The sequence below is a fragment of the Hemiscyllium ocellatum genome, chromosome 26 (genome assembly GCF_020745735.1).
Source record: "Hemiscyllium ocellatum isolate sHemOce1 chromosome 26, sHemOce1.pat.X.cur, whole genome shotgun sequence".
NCBI lineage: Eukaryota > Metazoa > Chordata > Chondrichthyes > Orectolobiformes > Hemiscylliidae > Hemiscyllium > Hemiscyllium ocellatum.
Window position 1 is genome coordinate 23598385 of NC_083426.1, and position 22456 is coordinate 23620840.

At 37.9% G+C, this 22456-nt stretch overlaps 1 protein-coding gene across 2 annotated transcripts in view; it reads left to right on the forward strand.

The window, feature by feature from the left end:
• The window catches only part of LOC132828180 (semaphorin-3D-like), an 80901-nt gene extending 58832 nt beyond the window's left edge, over window positions 1-22069 (forward strand). For both annotated transcript variants that reach the window (XM_060845114.1, XM_060845115.1), the window contains exons 8-17: window positions 2598-2712; window positions 3868-3937; window positions 4341-4485; window positions 6170-6392; window positions 6476-6564; window positions 10421-10462; window positions 12739-12896; window positions 14403-14467; window positions 17961-18100; window positions 20031-22069. In XM_060845114.1, coding sequence (XP_060701097.1) covers window positions 2598-2712; window positions 3868-3937; window positions 4341-4485; window positions 6170-6392; window positions 6476-6564; window positions 10421-10462; window positions 12739-12896; window positions 14403-14467; window positions 17961-18100; window positions 20031-20402 — 1419 coding nt within the window. In that variant the 3' untranslated portion in view covers window positions 20403-22069. The remainder of the gene's footprint in view (window positions 1-2597; window positions 2713-3867; window positions 3938-4340; window positions 4486-6169; window positions 6393-6475; window positions 6565-10420; window positions 10463-12738; window positions 12897-14402; window positions 14468-17960; window positions 18101-20030) is intronic.
• The last annotated feature ends 387 nt before the right edge of the window (window positions 22070-22456 follow it).

The following is a 22456-nucleotide window of genomic DNA, read 5'->3' on the forward strand; positions in this document are numbered from 1 at the left end:
GGTTGGAATAATTTTACTTTCTATTCTGAGCTGGATCTCTTTCAAACTCATTGGCCTAGAATTTCATGGGCAGTGCACCCATTTGGCATCAAACAAGCAGTGAAGTATCCATACCTGCTCTGTACTTTCATTGCTGTAAGAATGCCAACTGCCATACTTATGAACAACAATATAAATTTGGATTTTTATGGTACTTCTAACATTGTTTCAAGGAGTATCTTCAAAGGAGGTGAGAGAGATGGAAAAGTTTTGGAAGGGAATTTCTGAGCTGGTAAGAACACCAATGGTAGAGTAATTAAAATTGAAGATGTATAAGAGTCCCCATTTGAAAGAAGCATTGTTATCTGAGTAGGTTTTAAGGTTGGAGAAGGTGACAGTGACTGGCAGGAGTGAAGTCATGGAGGGATTTGAAAAGTGTAGATCAGTGAGTATGAAGATAGAGAGTGGGATTTTATTTTGCGAGGAAAGAAGTCAAACAGTGGTGTTTAGTAGCCTGCAGTGAATTGAAGATGGAAGGTGAGTGACCAGCCAGGAGTATATTGGAATACTTGAAGTTAGAACAAATAAAGGTCTTCATGGGGTTGACAGTAGCATATGTGCTAAGGCAGGGGCAAAGTTGAATGATTTGTGGATGTGTAAATAAAGGGTTTTGGTATTAGCACAGAAGAAGAATGCAGGAAGTCATGCCCAGAGCAACACCAGGCATACTTAAAATGAGAAAACAATTTGGTGAAACTATAAAATTAGATGACTTGCATGCCAAACAGCATAAGCGACAAGTGATAGACAGAACTACGTGACCCAGAGGATCAGATATACGCTCTTCAATCCTGTCGCATCCAGTTGTGAATGGTAGTGGACAGTTAGACAACTCATTGGAGGAGGATTCTTCACGATTCCCAATGTCAATAATGAGGGACTCCATCCCCTCAGTGAAAAAGATGAGGCTGAAGCATTCGTAACAATCTTCGGCACGAAGTGCCAAGTAGATGATCCATTTCCAGAGATCTGCAGTAGATGCCAGTCATCATCCAACTCTATTCACTCCATGTAATGTCAAGAAATTGTTGGAGGCATTGGATACTAAAATGCCAATCCAATGAGCCCTGACAACATTACAGCAGTAGTACAGTAAAAATGTGCTCCAGAACTTGCTGCACTCCTAGCCAAACTTTTCCAGTCGAGGTACAACACTGGTATCTAATCGATAATGTGGAAAATTGCCTAGGTATGTCCTGTATGTGAAAAACAGGGCAGATCCAAAAGAACCAATTACTGGTCTGTCAGTCTATTCACAATTAACAGTAAAATGATGCAAGGTGCTTCAATGGTTACTATCAAATAGAACTTGCTAAGTAATAACCTGCTCACTGACTGGCAATCAAATGCTCAATTTCCCAAGCATTTCCCTCTGATTAAACAATATCAGTGATTCCTCAGAGTCCTGACATGCAACTTTCATTTACACTGCAGAAATAATTAACTAGCTATCAGAAAGTCCAGGCCGTTATGTCACAATATATGTATTATGGATTAAATTGTCAGCTTTGATGATGTTAAATAAAAGTAAGACTTAAAAATAGCCTAGTCATCTGACAATTTACATGCAGGAAGTATATTTTTGCCCACATCAACCTTATCAAATGACCCAACTGACTTGGTTCTTGTAGTGGAACTGTGCTTGGCTCATCCAAACAGTAGGCTGGTAAATCCTAAACGCTTTTTTGCTTGCAAGTCCCATAATAGAGAACATACGTTTCAGTAATGCATTCTGCCTCCATAGACCTTTTTTTGTTTTCTTTTGTCTTGGAGCAAGAAAAAAAGGATGTGGGTGAAAAGAACTAAAATCTTTCAAGGAGGCTAACTGCAGATAATCATTGTCAATAAAAAGGGGTGAGGAAGTCTGGAACTAAGAGGTGAGTGCCTTTACTCCATTGAATTTGGGTCAGGAATTTTCATTCCACACAAGCCTGTGTTGACATGATAGGTCAATGCCAATACCTTCATCCCTACCCACCTCAACAAGAGTTCATAGTCTTTGCACCCTGCCAAATGAACTCTCACTAGAGGCAAAAAAACTGCAGATGCTGGAATCCAAGGTAGACAAGCAGGAGGCTGGAAGAACACAGCAAGCCAGGCAGTATCTGGAGGTGAAGTAATCAACATTTTGGGTGTAACCCTTCTTCAGGTCTAATTTTGTAGCTTCACCAATTGTCGTCTGGTGTTGCTCTGGGCATGACCTCCTGTATGAACTCTCCTTGCAGGTTGTCACATTGACCTGATATTTATTTCTGAGAAGTTATCATGCTGTTAGCCATTGCAGGATGTGCACAAAACTTTCCCAGGTTTGCTGTCTGAAACCATATCCCATTCTCTCTCTCCTTTTCCCAGCTGCAAACAAAGTATTGTGGTCTAGTCTCTAATTGACTGTCTGATTCATTGATTGTGAGACATTGCTGGCATAATTGCATGTTTTGTCTGAGTTTGGTACAAATGATAATGCAAGTTGAATTACTCTACACTGTGTTGAATGTAAGTTCTCTCAGATACTGGTTGATAAATGTTCCTCCATATGACTAAAACCTATGTCTTTGCAGAAAGATGTTGGAGGTCAGCGGAGTTTGATCAACAAGTGGACCACATTTCTGAAAGCTCGTCTGATTTGCTCAGTCCCAGGGCCTGAAGGTTATCAGACATATTTTGATGAGCTGCGTAAGTAACTTTTCATCTTGCTATTTGATAAGCCTTCATATATTCCAAAGCTTTAAAATAGGGGGCCATTTACACAAAGTTAACATTGATACAAAATAGTAGTCTCATAAAATCCCTGTTACAAAGGCTAATGTTTCTGATTTCATGCAAAGCAAATTAAAATGCAACATAGAGTCTATTGGATTTAAATCTTTGTTTCTTGAGCCAAATTGAATCGAGCCCAATTGAATTTTGTTTTCATTCTGCAAAGTCATACTTGTGATCCTATAACTATTTCATGAGAACAGCCATGTTTCACATGCAGATAAGGAGGGCTTGCCAATACTATGAATTGGGAGGACAGTATTAATATCTTTAACATTGATAAGTCTATTTACACTTCTGGATGTCTTCTACCAATAGCCACATCAGGTAGCTTTCTGATGGCTGTGGCTCCAACTATGGTGACATGAATTATTAGATTAGATTAGATTACCTACAGTGTGGAAACAGGCCCTTCGGCCCAACAAGTCCACACCGACCCGCCGAAGCGCAACCCACCCATACCCCCACATTTACCCCTTACCTAACACTACGGGCAATTTTAGCATGGCCAATTCACCTAACCTGCACATCTTTGGACTGTGGGAGGTAACCGGAGCACCCGGAGGAAACCCACGCAGACACGGGGAGAACGTGCAAACGCCACACAGTCAGTCGCCTGAGGCGGGAATTGAGCCCTGATCTCTGGCGCTGTGAGGCAGCAGTGCTAACCACTGTGCCACATAGATTTATTGCCTTAATCTTTAAAACAAAGTTATTGAACTCAGACATGCTGCTGTGGTGAATTGGTGAGCAGAACCCAAACTAATCCCAAGATACGGAGAAATTATCAGAGGATTAATCATTCTCAGATACAATGGCATGGTCTCTAATGATAAGTATGGAGCAATATTAATGGAAGTTCAACGTCTTTGACAGTATAGATGTTATATAGAATGGATAAGTCAAGAAGGAAAATGCCTGGGGAGAAAAAAAAGACATTTTTAAGGAATTAATTAACTTTAATATGTATGGTCATACCTATAATACACAACACTGCTCAATTTTATTTGAAAAGAATTACTTTTCTGGACAAAAATCTCTTACATTATATTCATTTTTTATTCTGTAAAGAGGATGTTTTTCTGTACAACTCAAATGATGACAAATTTCCTGTGATTTATGGAGTCTTCACATCCTCCAGGTAAATAAGAATATCTTGTGCTAAAGTCATTTGGATCATGCTGTACAAATATCAAGTATCAGTGTTATTTGTTCTGCCCATGATATATTAGTGGGTGAAATATCATAACTGATTTTTAAACAACTTTTTATATTAAATGCTCTTTTTCTCTGAGTTTGCTTCGATTGAGTTTTTTTGTGACATATTACTTTTTGCCTGGAGTTATCTTCAGGCAATTCAGAACATTTGCATTTACAGAGATAAATGTGAGAATATTTTTATTTAAAAAACACACCCTTTTGCCTAACTACTTTTTATTCAGTGAAACTTCAAAATTGAATAACACTGGAAGTCAAACTAAGGAAATTCTCTTTGAAGTACCGATAATTGAGACTATTTGAACGATATTGCTTTTGTTTCTCAGTTCTGTTTTCAGTGGCTCAGCAGTTTGTGCATACAGCATGGCTGAAATTCGTTCTGTATTTAATGGACCTTTCACACACAAAGAGAGCCCAGACCGCCACTGGGTAGAATATCAGGGGAAGATTCCTTATCCAAGACCTGGAACAGTATGTATAATTAATCATTAACTCTTAAAAAGTAGACAGTGTGATATCAATTACAATCTAATTAATCAAAATTAGAATTAGCCTTATTATCACATGTACTCACATGAGTATTGTGAAAAGTTTACAAGTTGCTACTTACAGCGCCACCTTAAGTACAAAGATACCTAGGTACAGATTCTTAGGTACAAAATCTCAGGGAAAACATTTTGGAAAATAAAGAAATATAAAAGTCCAGCATTACAGATCCTAGCTATAAATTAGAAAAAATAAAGAAATAAAAATTTCAGAACAATGGTCCTTCCAACCCAGTCCACATCAGCACCTAGCTTCCTGTCCACACTGGAATTGACTCCAGACTGCACCAGGTTCCAGCTCAAGGGTCTCAAGGCTGGGAAACTACTGAAATCCCCTTGAAGCTGGAAGTCCATACTGGGTGACCATCATGCTGGGTTGCTAAGAGACTCTTTCGTCAGGCTGGGAGACTGCCTTGCCTGACTGAGAGGATGCCGCGGTGAGCTTTGAGATTGCCAGGCCAGGTCCATGCTGAGGCCAAGAGTCCGAGTCTGTGCTGAGGCTGGGAGATCGGGACATTGCCGAGAAGAAAGAAGGAGAAAAAAAACACAAAAGAGAAAGAGAAAAATGGGTGGAGTGGATGAGCTCCAGCTGAAGAGTCCAGTACCACCGCCATTCGGGCTATTGTAACAAGCAGAAGCAAGTAATAATTGTCAACTCATCTAAACTATTTCTCCGTCTTTTTCTGAATGGCTGTCCTATCCAAAAACTAATTAGATTTTTTTTCAGTGATGAATTTAGAGGTCTATGGAGATAGGACTGTATAATAGGACTAGCTGTGTAGCTCTTTTGGGAGCCGATACTAAGATGATGAGTCAAATGGTCTCCTTCTACAGTGTAAAATTCTATGATTCAATTATGCTGCTCAAACAGTCACAAAGGCCTCTTCCTGTTTGCTTTTTAATTCCTCTGTGGGGAGGGCTGTGGGGTCTAGAGGTGTCCTCCTTACCAGCGCTGTCTGTCTCACCAGGGGATCTCTGACAGCAATGGGCACTCCGGATAACCTCAAACCCGTCTGTCCTAGCAACACCAGCACCAGCCTGTCAGGGTCTATCTGATTGGCTATGGCAACCCTCAACCACATTGTCCTTTACGCAAAGGCTGGGGGAAGAGAGTTAGAGGTTTGGGAGATGAGGTGGTGTAGGGGTAACATTGCTGTGTCCTCGCAGCCTTAATATCATCACAGAAGTGGCCACTGCTCCCAGCGATGCTGTGTTTGAGGAGCTGCCAAGCAGACTTGGGGGTGGTCTTGCAGAGGGAGTACTGAGTAAACTTAGTTGCTGAACAGAATGTCAAAAGCCCACTGAGTGATTGCCCCTTGTTTTCTGACACATTATCTGTGTCCTCATTGCTTGATCAGAATTTAGCTAATCCTTTTCAATAGACACATGAACAATGATCAAGAGAAGGAAACCCTCGTAGAACAAAAGCCCAATTAGCATTTCAGTATGATACTTAGCTCGTATTTGGTAAATGCAACAAATTAATTATGTCAAAAGCATATAATGCTTTATATTACAGAAGCATTGGTGTCTTCATTGATATTAGTCAGCTGTAAAGATGTATTGGGAGTTAATAAAATCCATGTATAAATTCCTAACTTTTCTTTTAGTGTCCCAGTAAAGCATTTGACTCCACAATCCAGACAACCAAGGATTTCTCAGATGATGTCGTCAGTTTCATTAAGAATCATCCAATGATGTACAAGGCTGTGTATCCAATAAACAAGAGGCCTATTTTCATTCAAGTGAATGTTGGTTACAGAATTACACAGATTGTTGTCGACCGTGTTACTGCCAAGGATGGCCAATATGCAGTCCTGTTTTTGGGTACAAGTAAGTAAGATATTCGTTTGCAATAAAATGCTCTAAATACTGTATATTCTTTCATTAACACACTTTTTCTATGTTTTGTAAAGATGTTGGAACAGTCATAAAAGCATTGAGTGTTACCAAGGATAATTTGAATGCTGAAGAAGTTTTACTGGAGGAATTGCAAGTATTTGAGGTACTGAAGATCAATAACTAATCTTGCATGTGGGTCTTTCCCTCCCCAACCGATATTCGGAGTTTCCATATAACTAATGCCAAATTCCCATCATCAGCTCAGCAGCAATAATGGGATTGAACAGTATTGTACTTTCTTATTGAAAGCATTAATAATTTGAACAACATAGAAAATCATCAAGCTGACCAATGCCAGCATTCTAAATTCTTTTTTCTATGAATTGTGTCATTTTATTTATTTTTTTGAGAAATCTGTGATTTTTGTGCTCATGAAGGTAGATGTAGCTAGTGTTGGACACTATCCAGTTCTGAAATTTCTGCAAAGATTCTTTTGCTCTGCTATTACTCTGATGGAAGATTAATTGAAATCACAGAAAAGTAAATCCTGTTTACTTCTGCCGTGCTGCCCATTCTCTACCAAGGTTCTACTGGGAGAATTCAAGATTTCAACAGACTTTCTACACATCAAAGGCTGCATTCTAGCTTGGATATATACATCTGGAATTTCCATTCTGTTTTTATTGGTTTCCACTCATCACTCTGTCCCTAGTAAATGGCTCAGACTGGCAAGATCAATGGTTAAGAGCAACTACTTCTGCTGTTTTTCCATGGGTTTCCCCAATTTTGGGCTAAAGACACAACAAGGAGTTACAGCAAATCTCCTAATTAGTGTCAGCACAGAATGTTCACAAATCAGGTAAAGTTTGTCCCTGTGTGTAATTATCAGAGGGATATCATCTGCTGCAACAAAGACGATTTTTCAATATTCTCTGTTTATTACCTGTCCAATAGCCAGTCTAGCTGAGACTACTAAAAATCAGCAAAAAACTTAACATTGAGCAGGGCAACCATATTGATGGAATGAAATAAGGCATGCACTTATGATGGATATGTAAACATCTGCAAGAACAATATAGTCTAGATAGCACTGTTTATGATATTTTGTTGATATACGTACTGTATCAATTGACTGTTAACTTGATATATTTTACTGTTTCTTTCTAAAATTCATAATAAGTGCCAATGAATTTGACAAACATTTTATTTCCAATATCCAAAAAAAAGTTATCTGGCTATTTTAGGATTCAATTTTCCAAGTTACGATACGAGTATACTGCCTGTCATGAAAACTGGAAGGACAGCAGTAGAGTCACTACCAGAGCCAGCATCAGTGAAGGAACAGTGATAAAGTTTAAAGTGGAATAGTGTATTGCTTGGAGGGGAACCTTTTGGTGCAAGTGTTCTCATACACTCTTGCCTTCTAGATAGTAGAGGTTGCAGGTTTGAAAGGTATTGTCGAAGGTGCCTGGCTGAGTTGTTGCAATGCAACATGGTAAATACTGCAGCCACTGTGAAATAGTGAAAGGAATGATTGTTTAATGTGGTAAATGGGGTCAAGCAGACCACTTTGTCCTGGATGGTGCTTGGCTTCTTGAATGTTGATGGAGCCACATCCATCCAGGCAAGTGGGGAGTTTTCAATCATAACTCTAACCTGTGCTTTGTAGATGATGGACAGGCTTTGTGGAGACAGGAGAAGAGTTACTTGCTGCAGGATTCCTAGCTTCTAATATGCTATTGCAGCCATAGCATGTATATGGCTGGTTGGCTACTATTGACCAGAAACTAATTCAGTATCTGGTCAATTGTAGCCTCCAGGATATTGACAGTGGGGGGATTCAGCAATGGATGATAGTACAATTGAAAGTCAATAGAAGATGTTTGGATTGTCTTGCATTTGACCTGGTCATTGCGTGGTGTGCTGTGATTACTACTTGCAATTTATCACCGCAAGCCTGAATCAGGTCAAGATCTTGTAATATGTGGACATACATACATCTGGAATTTCCATTCTGTTTTTGTTGGTTTCCACTCATCACTCTGTCCCTAGTAAATAGCTCAGACTGGCAAGATCAATGGTTAAGAGCAACTACTTCTGCTGTTTTTCCATGGGTTTCCCCAATCTTGGGCTAAAGACACAACAAGGAGTTGCAGCAAATCTCCTAATTAGTGTCAGCACAGAATGTTCACAAATCAGGTAAAACACTATCAATCTTGGATCGTTACCTCTTACAAGACATAATTTATTAATACAAGCTTGAAAATCTTTTTCTGATTTCCATATCAGTCCCTTGATATAGAATCTTAAATATGCAAGGCATTAAAGCTTTGTAGGGTTTGGCACCTACTTTTAGAAAAGACACAATGAATGTGAGATGATTGCAGAGTCTACAGTACACTGCAATGTTACAGAGTCATAGAGTCATACAGCACAGAGGCAGACCCTTCAGTCCAATTTGTCCATGTCGACTTGGTTTCCCAAACTAAACTAGACCCATTTGTCTATGTTTAGCCCATACCATTCTAAACCGTTCCTATTCATGTACCTGTCCAAATGTCTTTTAAATGTTACAACTGTAGCTGTTTTTTCCACTTCCTCTGGCAGTTCATTCCACATATGTACCACACTTTGCATGAAAAGTGTGGTACATGAAAAAGCTGCCACTCAGATCCCTTTTAAATTTTAACCTCCTCACTTTAAAATTATGCCCTCTCTAGTTTTGAATTCCTCGACCCTCAGGAGAAAAAAAAAGATTTGCTATTCACCTTATCTTTGCCCTTCATGATTTTATAACTTCTATAAGGCCACCTCTCAACCTCCTGTACTCGAGGGGAAAAAAGACTCGGCCTATCCAGCCTCTCCTTATAATTCAAACCCTCCAGTCCTGGTAACATCCTTGTTACTCTTTTCTGCAGCCTTTGAAATTAATCATATCCTTCAGACTGTGAAGAAAATCAAAGCTTAGCTTGAAACTAATTAAGGTGTTTTGGCAGTGTCAAAGAAAATGCTAAATGCTAATGATGCTTAAAGGAAAACATTGGTTAAATGGTAAAATTCAGTCTTGCAGTTCTAACTTCAGAACAGCAATACACTCAAACTATTAAATTAAACCAGCCAATCCAAGAGCCTTGCACAATAAAATAAATCAGCCAGGAAATATAGCTTCACAGTAGCTGTATTTCCAGGAGGTTGATAAATTGTTAATCTAAGCAGTTTAATGTAGCTGATGGCTTTGTTGAAAAGTCACAGAACAGTACCCAATCCTGGAATTTCAAGCCAGCAGTTTACATGAAACGTGACAAGTGAACAATTCATGTCTGTCCCAAACATCTTTGAAAATTGATTCAGTGACTATTTCCACTCAACATAAATACAAGAATTCACGGTCAGCAAACAAAATAAAAGGCCTAGATTGGCAATTTATTTTCTATGTTTGATGAGAATCATTAACAGTGTTTGTAATATTATTGACAAGGTTTCTGATATGGTGTTGTTGTTATTCTCTTGTCTGCAATTTACGTATGAAAGATTAGAGTTTAAAGTGGCACTAAACGACATAAACCAAGGTTGAGACTCCAAGCAAAATTGATAGGGTACTATGCAGTTGGAGATGTCACTTCAGGTGGATATAAAAGTCCTCATGGCACTATTTTAGAGAAGAAAAACCAAGTCATCTGCATTGTCCTATCCAGTATTTATCCTTCAATCGCCTTCGCAGAAATTAATTACCTGCTAATTACCATGTTGCTGTTTGTGGAAATTTGCTGCAACATTTCCTCCATAAAAATGGCTTCATGTCATCAACTGTAAAAATGCTTTGGATGTCTTAAGGTCACAAAACGTGCCATCTAAATGCAAGTCTTTTTTTATAAACCTTTTACTACAGGAGAGAAATTATTAAACAAATTGACACCAAAGTTGTTATTACAGTTTGTGTAGATGTCATAGTGGTTTTTAATAATTACCAATCTAAGTTATTAACTTGTACCTAACTGCCAATGTTTACATTTTAATAGGCATCAACTCCAGTATTAACAATGGAAATATCTTCAAAACAGGTAAGCAATCTAATAAAATACAGCAAAAACTCATTCATCAATGGTTGTATTTGGATTTACAATGTTTTCTTTCAATTGTCACTTTGGTTTACTAGAAATTATTGCATCCTATTGGGATTTGAGAGTAATACATAAGAATTGCAATTCCATAGGCACTACATTTACAAAACTAGAAACATCCAGTTGTATCCAAGAGAGTAGTTTGGATTTTAGTCAAAGACAACTATTATTGCCCTTCAATGAAACTATTCTTGCAGAGGATGAAGATTATATTGATTCTACTCTCTCAAACACATGGTACAGAAGCAAAAGACCATTCAACCCCTCAAGCCTATTCCATCATTCATCTATGATTCTATACTTTAATGCCATTTTTCTGCATGATCTCCACATCCTTTGATTACTTAATATCTAAAAATCTATTGATCTCTATCTTGAATATACTGTACCACAGCCTTGACAACCCTGTGAGTAAATGATTCCAAACAGTCATTGCCCACTGTGTGAAAACTTCCACCTCATTTCAGTCCTGAGTAGCATATCTCTTATTTTGCAGCTGTGTGCCCTGGTGCAAGAACACCCAGCTGGTGAGAGGGAGCATGTGTTCATGTGAGTGTGGGAGTGTAAGTGTGAGCATATTAGAGAGCGTTTGTGTATGAGAGTGTGTGTGTATGTGTGTGTGTGGTGCAATGGGGTCACCTGTAGCGTGACATAAGCCCAAGGTCCCAGTTGAGGCCATCCCCTTGGGTACCGACCTAGGCTATCAGCCTCTGCTTGGCCACTTTGCATTGTTGCCTGTCTTGAAGTCCGCCTTAGAGAACGGTCACCATAAGGAGTTTGAATGCCCCAGACTGTTGAAGAGTTCTCCAACTTGGAGGGAACACTCCTGTCTATTGATTGTTTTGCATGCTCCCTCCCAGTCGGAGAACACTTCAGCGGTCCGGGACATTCGAACTTCATCAGGTGACCATCCTCCAAGGCGGACTTCGGGACAGGCAGCAGCTAAAAGTGGTAGAGCAGAGGCTGATGGCCAAGTTCGGTATTCATGGGGATGGCCTCAACCGGGACCTTGGATGTATGTCACAGTACAGGTGACCACACACACACACACTCTCTCTCTCTCTCTCTCTCCAGATGGCTCACTAATGACCTCTGCTGGTAGCTTGTTGTGTTGGCAGAAAGGCTGGCTTAAGGTGAATTACCAGAAAGAAACAAAAACTTAAGTATTATTCCTGCCATTTGTGGAAGTATAACATGATATTGATCACTGGTTTATTACAACAGAAGTGAGAAAAATAAAACCTGTAAGAGAAAATTCAGAATAAGAGTTGTTGCAGACAAAGACAGCTATATATTCTGGACACATTTAGTTAGCACAAAACCTGAATGACTCAGTCAAATCTCCTGTTGACAGCCTCTAAATGACTGAGCTTTACCAGAAAAGTAATGCAAATAACCCTCATACTGCATGGGATGATTTACAACCATGAGGTATATGGAAAGAAGGAGCTCATCTGTCTTAAACATTATTGGAACGGTATTTCTTTAAATTAGTTCACTAAAGACTTTCACGTTACAAAAAAATTTGGACAAAGCCACATACATCTGCCCATGTGTAAAAACAGGTCAAGGAATAAACAGTTTTATCAATAGTCTTGCCTTATGACTTGCTCATAATCTAAGAATATTGAAAGGCTAACTGGGATTTAATCTTACCAAACTGAAATCACTTTACATTCAATTGGTCCAATATTATTTGAGGAATGCAGATTCTATTCCTTCAAAATTTCAGCATTTATAATCAAAGAAAAAGCCTCCGCACTACTAATCTTGTTCCATTCCTTTATACACTTAGCAATTCCAATATTTCATTCACTCATCACATACCATCCTATCCTTCCAATACCATTCCATTTCTTCTAATTATCCCATAATGTTCCTATTCTGCTCTCACCGTCGTAAACTCTCATCAATCCCATCCCATGCTCCACAGCAACAATTTCTCCAGCCAGGGCAATTTTATCTTTGGGCTCCCTTCCTGTTTTGTTATCCTACTCCCATCCCAATTACTACAACCTGCTGGGGGGCCCATGTGTCTCAGTGTGCACCAGATACCATCCACCAAATGAATACACGCACAAAAGCAGTCTTTAAACTTACCAAATCTTTTGATGGACAAAAAAACTGGGTATTCTTGTTATATATTGTGTGCATTGTGCTGAGAGATGTCAACCCTTAACAGATCCTGTAATTATGCTGGTTCATATCACTTACAGAAACAGATTTATGTTGGATCAAAGGATAGCGTGGTGCAGCTTGCTCTGCAGAGGTGTGGGGCGTATGGTACAGCTTGCTCAGAATGCTGCCTTGCTAGAGATCCCTACTGTGCATGGGATGGGAATTCATGTTGCAGATACGTGCCAGCACCAAAAAGGTAAGTGCTAATAAAGTTAGTGCAGTTTCCATTGACCTGTGATATTTTCGCAGGCATTTAAATACAGTTATTGTGCTTCATTATAAACAGTTAAAAGTAATTTTTTGTAGAATATTAAGACTTGCTTGTAATGTTGTAGAATAATATTATGACACATGTTACATCAGGAAAGAATTATGATTTGTGGAACACCATTCTAAGTGTATTCATGTCGATTCCACTTGCTGAATATTTGTAGCCAAATAATTTAAATTTTGCGATATTGATAGAAGTAGATAAGAGAAAATTGACCATATAGTTCAACCGGTTACAAAAAAAACATTCTTTTACCTGAGGACAGGCAATAAATTGCTGGTCAGTCAGCAATGCCGATACCTCACAACTGAATAAAAATTCTTCCTTTACCAGTGAAGTAGTCAATGAAAACAGAAGGAAAATCACAAATGTCAGAAATATAAAATATAAATTAATCCATGATAGCAATCCAAAGAGAAATGATAACCTTCACCTTTTTAAACTGCAGTGGCTGATTTGGAAACATCAGTAGCGAGTAGGAGAAAGTCAACTGAAATTTCATCAGCTCAAGTCAGCGACCTCGTGTGACAGGCATTTCTGACTGTTACATCTGGATTTCCCTACTTTGATGGCAGCCTGGCAATTAAAAATGGAGCAGGATCCCTCTTATGAAAAAAAGCCTGTCAATCCCAGAAAATTGGCCTTTACAATTTCTCTCCCATGGTCTCGCCCAAAACAATTGAAGGAGTGGATTTGCTAACCCACGCTACAGGCTTCCTGACTATTTTTTTGTTCTTAATATTCCCTGCAAATGCTACCTCAAAAATGATGGCTATTACCGAATTGGTAGAATGCAAGAAGAGATTGACAACTTGAAAGATCATCCAGAAGGATGGTTTGTGTACAGTCACTTCCAATACTTAGATTTCATTCTCTCCTTGCTACTAATGACACCTATGAACACTGTTGTGATTTTAAGATAGGTTTGCTTGTTGAGATCTTGGACTTCCCTCAGGGGATCCTATTGTTTGTGCATTTTGAAGAACTGAATGATAAGAACATAGAAGAGGAAAGGGTGGAACACATTAGAGTATGGCAACTTGCATATTTACAGCATCTGACTTGCAGGTATCATTGTTCTGGGTCAAGAGACAACTCTGTTCCTAATTCACGTAGTTGGCACTGTGAATGATAAATGGAAGAATTGGAAGTAGGTATACAGGAAAGTAAGGTGTTGGCAGTACTGAACGGGATGATGGGCTACAATGTCAAATATCACTCCCATTATAGAAATGATCAGCCAATGACATTAGCACCAGCATTTATATTTAGCTCTGTCACCCTTGATTATACTTTGTACATGATCTTCTGCCAATGTTGTACAAGTACACAACTGTAATAGTTCACTAGCAATCTTTATGGACTCATACAAATTCAAAAGATTTCATTGCTAATTGAATCTAATGATTAAAGGGTTTACTTTTCAATTAGACAGATCAGACGCCAAGATGTAAAGTATGGAGACCCGATAATTCAGTGTTGGGATCAGGACGACTGTGAGTATATAAACATCAATATGGCAATTATAGCACTCCTCTGTATTTGTTAATGTTGGAAGTATTGAGCTCCAGTTGATGGCAAGGAGCATCCTGTAAGGTACAGATATTATTTTCGTAAGACAAAGTGAGGACTGCAGATGCTGGGAAATCAGAGTCAAAAGTTTGGCGCTGGAAAAGCACAGCAGGTCAGGCAGCATCCAAGGAGCAGTAGAGTCGATGTTTCAGGCATAAGCCCTTCATCAGGAATGTTGGGGGGGGGAAGGATTTGAGAGATAAAAAGGAGGGTGGAATGGGAGAAAGGTAGCTGGGAAGGCAATTGGTAGATGCGGGGGGGGGTGACAGGATAGTGATAGGTCAGAGGGGTGGAGCTGATAGGTGGGAAGGAATATGGACAGGTGGAGCAGTTCAAGAGGGCGGTGCCAAGTTGGAGGGTTGGATCTGGAATGGGGGGGGGGTTGGACGCGGGAGCGCGGGGAAGGTAAGGAAACTGGTGAAGTCAATGTTGATGCCAAGTAGTTGGAGGGTCCCAAGGCAGAAGATGAGGCATTCTTCCTCCAGTCATCAGATGGCTTGTATTTGGCAGTGGAGGAGGCCCATGATTTGTATATCCTTGGTGGAGTGGGAAGGCGAGTTGAAGTGGTTGGCCACAGGACAGTAGGTTGTTTGGTGCATGTGTCCCAGAGATGTTCCCTGAAACATTCCACGAGTTTTTTTTCATACCTGAAGCAGGAAATATGCAGTTGCAGAGAAAAAAGCTGGAAAATTAATTGAAGGAAATGAATGATAATTTGAAATCTAAAACAACAAAAATACCTGCCCCCAACTTCATTGATAAATCTAATTATTCAATAAATTCTTCATCAGTTGGATCTTTCTTTTATTCACTGTATATGGAGACAGTTCTGGACAAACTAGGTTAACATTTTAACTTGTAACTATGTTCTGAGTGGGGTGAAAATTCTCAAAAGTCCTGCAGAAGTTAAGTGGGATGGAGGTAATTTCTCGCTCTTATTTAAAGTTAACTTCAGTCAGGATTATTTCTCTGATAGCTTCTATCTGTTGACATCAGGCTAGCCAATTCCACAAATGCTCAGTTTTGTGTTTGTAAGATTTAGTTAACCATCCCATAGGGGAAGAAGCTGCCTAAGAATGCTTCCCTCCTCCAAGTAGCCTGTTTGATTTTAATGAGTCTTTCCTACACCGTAAATTTACACCGACGTGGATGGGTGGGTTAGTAAGTTTACAGATGATACTTTTATGGACCAGGCCCAAACCCTCAAAACATTTTTAAGCTGGTAGCCCAGACCATAAGTTTGCTATTTGTTTTAGGTAAGTGTGTAGTGGATGTTCCCAGAGTGAATTAGCTGGTCCGACTGCCAAGTTTAAACAAACATTATTTACTTACAACATTACAGAATGAAACACAAAGAACAGAAAATAGAATACCGGATAACTTATTCTATCCAAAAACCCAACAGTCTAGTGGCACCCTCATCCTGCGAATGAATAAAGGAAAGAGTTTGATATTATTTATAACAACTCAAAAATATCTAAGAACCACTAGGAAGATATAAGAACAGCTAAGAATAAAATATCTAAGAATAGAATATACATTTACATTCAAAGTAAAATTTTACTTTAAAACTCCAAGCAAATAAGGTGTCTTCTCCTGATTGAAGTATTACCATTGAAATTTCCGTGGCAGGGTCTCACTTTTAAATTATATGCACCCCTCTCTTTGCTAGTACTGTTGTTAACACTCTAAATAGGTTGCTTCCACTTTCACATGATGCTGTATAATTTAATATTTTGTAGTGCTGATTCCGTTATGAAATTGTGAAATTTTATCTGGTCAATTTCTTTGTGGTGCTTTATACTTTCCCCCCTCCCTAATATTTGCAAACTTAAAAGCATCTTTCATTAAAGATTTACCTGTAAAGATATTTCATTTCCCAGTCTTTATGAGTGTTGTCGAGTGCAGGTTTCTTATGGGTTTTCCTGTCTTGAGGATCTTTAGCATTTTATCAATTAAATTGTTCCAGAACATCTCAGGTTATTTGGTACTTTACTTTCACACTAGGTGCAATGTTGCCAAGTGTCTTTACAGATCTTCTTTTTCATGATTAAGTTATTATTTATACCATTTTGTTTTTTGTTCAGAGCACTGATAAATTAATAGCATGTACAGCCTACCAAATTAGTTATTTTCATTCCTCAATCAGACCTATCGTTCTATCGTATAGGCTTCCTGCCCACCATTGCCTGACAGTAAGCTTGCTTCACAAAGCGAAGTCTTTGAAGGCCAATAGATAAATTTGGGATCTAAGAAAGATCACAGATCCAGGAGAATAGGGAAATCCATTTCATGGGTAGCAAAAAATTCCGGTAGTGATCACGTCCCTTTTTCAGAATAAGATGCCTCTGAACTTCTGATCATGGAGAGATGAATAAGCTGTCAATCATGGGGATAAGATTGGAAAGTCCTATTGTACTCAGGATGGAAGGGTTGACTGGAAAGAGCGCTCTCAGACGAATTATTGGATTAACTTGTTGAGACTGATGGAAAATATCTGTTCTTAGCCCTAAAAGAGTGATTAATAACTAGTAGATTCAACATACCCTGCCTCCAACTGGGTGCCTCAATGCTGTAGCAATGCTTATGTTGTCTCCCACAACATAAGAAACTGGGTATGTTTGAAGAATTCAGCAAACATTAATTGTACCTAATTATTATGTACAGACATTGCATTCTTTATGCACATGTGTCTGGGCTATAGTCATAATATGGCAACACTCAGTTACCTGGAGTCACAAACAGGAAGATAGTTAATGAAGCTATACAACCTAATTATTATATTTAATGATCAATCCACTTCCCTGAGCATGTTGGTCACAAATAACTTCTCTTATCTGTGTTAAAACATCAAGTTGGGTGATTGCAAAGCCTTCTTGATCCAGGCATCCTGTGTTTTCATCTTTGACTTGACTATAACCTACTTGTTTTTTTGAAGTTAACGTTCAGCCCCATCTTCCTTTGTTGATATTTTGCCACACATTTTACATGGGCATAGAATCATTTAAAGCACTTTTTTCGCAAAAACTAATCGTTTAAAACATCAGGCCACTAAAGACCTGGAAACTCCATAGAACACCTCGGGCTACAACATGGAACGTAAATATTCCGTCTAATTGCAATTGTATTGGGGCACAGAGTGAAACATGCTGTGTGGAGGAAAACATAATAATTTTATTGTACTTTCTGTAATGTCCAATTTGAAATGCTATCAAATGTCCTTTTACGAAAGAAGTGTAATTTGGAGAATAAAGTTAATCAGCAGTTTTTATAGCATCTGTTTTCATTTTGAACCCTGGAATGTTTTAAACATGGGTTGTTCACTTTGTTCTGCCTTTGTTGGTATTTATGAGAAAGGAATTATCATCCATTATGATTTTATTTTGTTAATTCCCATAATAAACATTTATTACCTAGATGCAAAGCATGTGCTAACCGAAAAGAAGTTAATTTTTGGAGTGCAATACAATTCAACATTCCTGGAATGCAGTCCAAGGTCACAGCAAACATCAGTCATTTGGTCTGTTCAGCGATCACTCAATGGCCAACAGGAGGAGGTAATGAGTCTGAATGTTGCATTCTAACACTGAACATCTTTTGGAGTTGCATAATAAATCTTTCAATTATATTTCATGGGACTTGTTTGATTAGCAATAAGTATGTTGAAATATGCTTTCATATTATTTCTACAATTAAATTATATTCATATTTCCATGCTAACTGATTGAAATGAAATATTCAGTTTGTGGACAGTTTTCTAACATTCATGGAACATTTTAAGTGTGGATGTATTAAAAATGCCTTGAGCACCATCATGTTAGAAAAACAGTGCCGCTTCCAGCAAAATAGTATATTCAAGAGATGAAGATGCATGTCACTGCTTTACTGTCAGCATATGATGTTAATAGAAAATTGAATATCAAGCAAAAGTGGGCTCATTGGGATGACTTTATTACAAACTAAAGGTATGTTGACTTTAAAACTCAATTTGATCTATCTGTGAAGAGACATCTGGACTTCAGCCTCACATCAGGCTATAGGGTTTACTGAAATGCTTGCTTTCTTGTTCATTGTTCCATCAATATATGTCCTGCTTTCGCTCATCATTACAAGTTTTCAATTTAACCCTGGAAATAGTCTTGACCAGAGTTTATTCCATGTCAAACTGATAATATCTCATTCTTTCAGAGGGGTGCTAACACATCTTGTTTTAAAACTGAACTTATTTTAAATGTTTCTAACCCTGAAGAATCAACACTAATCCATGGATTTTGGTCTATATTCTTGCTCTAGTTGACTGCACAGGAAAATTAGAAGAATGATTTAATTTGCATTTGTTGCCATCCCTGAGGCTGTTAACAAATCTTAAGCTTTTTAGTTTCCAGTTGGGGTTCTCCAAAAGATGTGCATGTTCTACTTTTAGATTTAAGAAGCTGACAGTTTTATTCAAACCACTCGGTGTGCCTGAAAGCCCCAATATTTGGCAGCAGCTTGCGCAGCCTGGACACAGGGTGTCCCGCTGTGAGATAGGCATGCTCTGTAAATGTTTTGAGCCTGGAAAATGGCTACAATCTATGTCAATTTACTCCATACTTTTAAATGTAGCCTGAATCTTGCTGCTCATAAATAGATTTTCTAATATTTGAGTTGGTTGACAGCTTTGGTCTTTTTTGTGAGCAAATAATAATGATATTTTTCGAGAACAGAACAATTTCTCAAGCTACTCTATACCAATATTATTGAAAATAGATGGGGTCTTTACAGGCATGGTGAGGGGCAACATTTTACCCTATAAATATTATTATGAAAAATATTACCATTGGATTGCTGCATGTTATGATTATATTAGAATTTTAATTACACATAATATTTAAGATTGTATAGTAGCTTTTACAAAACTGACCTAATCAAGTTATGCCATTTGAATTGATACAACTGCTATGCTTAATTATTAACATGTTATTAACAAGCAAATGGAATATATAGTAAGAGTGAGAAACCTCATGTTAGGAATTAAACTCGTGATTTGAAGTAATATCAAGTAGTAAAGGATTCTCTGAAAAATTATTTCCTGAATGTGAAATTTAACTTTATTACGGAATTATCATAGAAACTGTCTGTGATTCATATTGTTTGCATTGGTTTTGGCAAGCTAGTCATTGGTTTTCATATTTTGTTTAGCTTGAGTCAAAACAATCATTTTATCAAAATCATTGTTGAGGCAATCTTCAGAAATTGATTTTTTTTGTTGAATTTTGTTGGTAAAATTAATTTGAAATTTCTATAGCTTAAATATAGATATGTGAACGCAAGAAGAAAATACTCTAAAATTGTGATTCCTTATGAGCACAAATATTCACAGAATGAAGGATATAATTTTTAAATATAAATGTATATTCATTAAATCGTCACAATATTATGAATGGATCTTTAAGAATCTACAGGTATATCTTATTCTATATATGTTTATATTTTGTTTTTACATAGATAAAATATGGTTCCAGAATAATCAAAACAAGGCTTGGTCTACTGATACGTCACTTGCAGGAAGATGACGCTGGGATTTATTATTGCAGAGCTGTGGAAAATACATTCACACATATCATTACAAAATTCCATCTTAAAATTATACTGAGTGACTTCAAGGCAACACCAATGAAAGCAGGGTACAACGAAGGAAAGAGTAGAGATAGTCGGAACAGGACCAGACTCCGTTACAAGGATTTTCTGCAGCTCCTGAACAAACCAGGCATTACTGTGAATGAGTACTGCCAGCAAATCTGGCGTAATGGAAAGAGAGGACAAAATAGTAAAACTTCAGCAAAGTGGAAAATTGCACCAGAGTTTAAACGGTATTAGACTTTGGGCAGTGTACAATACATTGTGGTGCTCCTTTGAGGAAATATAGTTACAAAATTTATTCACTGGACTTTTGTGTCAGAGTATTGGCTGAATAAATCTAACTCTCTGGTGTGAAGACTGTATGGATAAAATGGAATCTGGTCGTAAAAACTAAAAAAATGTAATGTGAAGAATGAGTGTATCTGGATGTATTCTAATCATTAGAAGTACGAATTTCTTAAAGGCACAGTTTGCTTTAAAAGCAAATATTATTATATAGGCATTTTTTTCATTAGTTTGGGACAAAAATATTAACGGGTTCTTATAGCTTTCAAAAGCTCAGTAAATTAATCTTTTTGTGGCAGTGTGGATTGAATTTCTGCCCTAAACGCCCAATCACAGAGTTATCAACAATTTGACAAGTTAACCAAGTGTGCTGATTCACATTTCCTCATTATGATTTGCATCAAAAGGATTGTGAAGGAACATCCTCTGCAGTTTACGTCATGAGCAGTTGTCCAAAAACTACTTGCAGCCTTTAGAGGGGATCTGGTTCTATAGGGTCTGTTTCTATACTGTATGATTCTATGATAAGTTGTCAATTACCTGTCAAGCACTCAAGACACTCTTTGCGAAGGAGTACTGTGAGCAATAGCCTCTCACCTGGCCGTCTCAATAGCTCCTCATTTCAGTGATCAATGGCTTCTCAGTCCCCTGTAATTTTCACCAAAGTGGCACTCCCTGCTGTGCATTTGGTTTGGTGACTCTGATGAGTTGTTAACTGCTCAGGAAATAGGTCAATTTGATTTTAAAGCAGAATCCTTGGTTAAAACACAAATTACTGAGGTATTTGAATATTTAAGTGAGTTACCCAACCATTGTGCATGGAAATTCTCTGCCATTTGCAGCCCAGTCCAGGTGAAGCCTAGAATTGGGAGGGGAACCTGGCCCAATGTCACTTTCAGAAGTCACATCCCGACCACCTCGCCTTGTCTAGAAAAGTTCAATTATAAAAATTAGATAGAAATCACACATAGAAAGCAAAAGCAAATATTTGCATAGGTGACAAGAAAGAGATAAAAGAAGCACGAGAAGTACATCATCAACACTAATTACTATCTGCAGAAATGAGATTCCAAGTTATTAAAATCAAGCTTTTAGAGTCAGCAAGGCTGTTCGGCAGAAATTATCACTTATTAAACCATTAAAAATATACATACACCTGAAAGCATCATCCTTATATGGTTTTCAACATCTTTTGTGGTGAATCAGTGGACATATGAATCAATTTTAAACTGTTGCATTGATTTCAATGCCAAGTCTATTAGCAAGTTGCTTTAGCACTTCTGTAGACCATAAGGCTATTTCTGATAGTGACTTCTGTATTCTTCATTTAAATATTTTTAAATAGCCTTTCACAGCAGGCTTTGAAAGTTGCTGTCAGGTTTACTTTATCACAATGGTCAGCGCAAGTAGCCTCGTTGTTGTTATCTGTACAAAATTCTAGTCAATATACACATGGTCTTGCTGATCAGGAGGAAGGATGGTGTAACTGGTTTAAAAATTGTAAATGTATCCTTTCATGTGTATTATTAAATTATACCCTGTAAGGGATTAACACGTGTTGTATTACATTTTTAAAATCATAAATTATGCACACCTAATATTTAGATTATAAAATATACCTTCACAGATATATATGTGATGATCTGAAGCTACAACTTAAGTAGTTTTTAACATATTACTTTTATGTGTGAAAAAAATAAATGTATACCTGGCAGGTATATTACGTGTACCATCTTATGCATACAGAGTCTCCACTGAGTAATTTAGCTATTTCTTGCATAACATTCACAATTAATTTTATACACCTTACACTGCTACTCTGAAATGATTTAGGCTTAGGTGATATAATATTGTGTGTAACGGAAAAACGAAATACCTTATGAGCCTCAGCCCAGTATTTTCCTTCGAGGTAAAAGAAGGCATTCCAAGTGACTTCATTAAATTGTCTCTGCCAATTTGTTGCAGTGTGAATCTCCTCTAAGATTTTCGAATAGCCCTTGGATAAA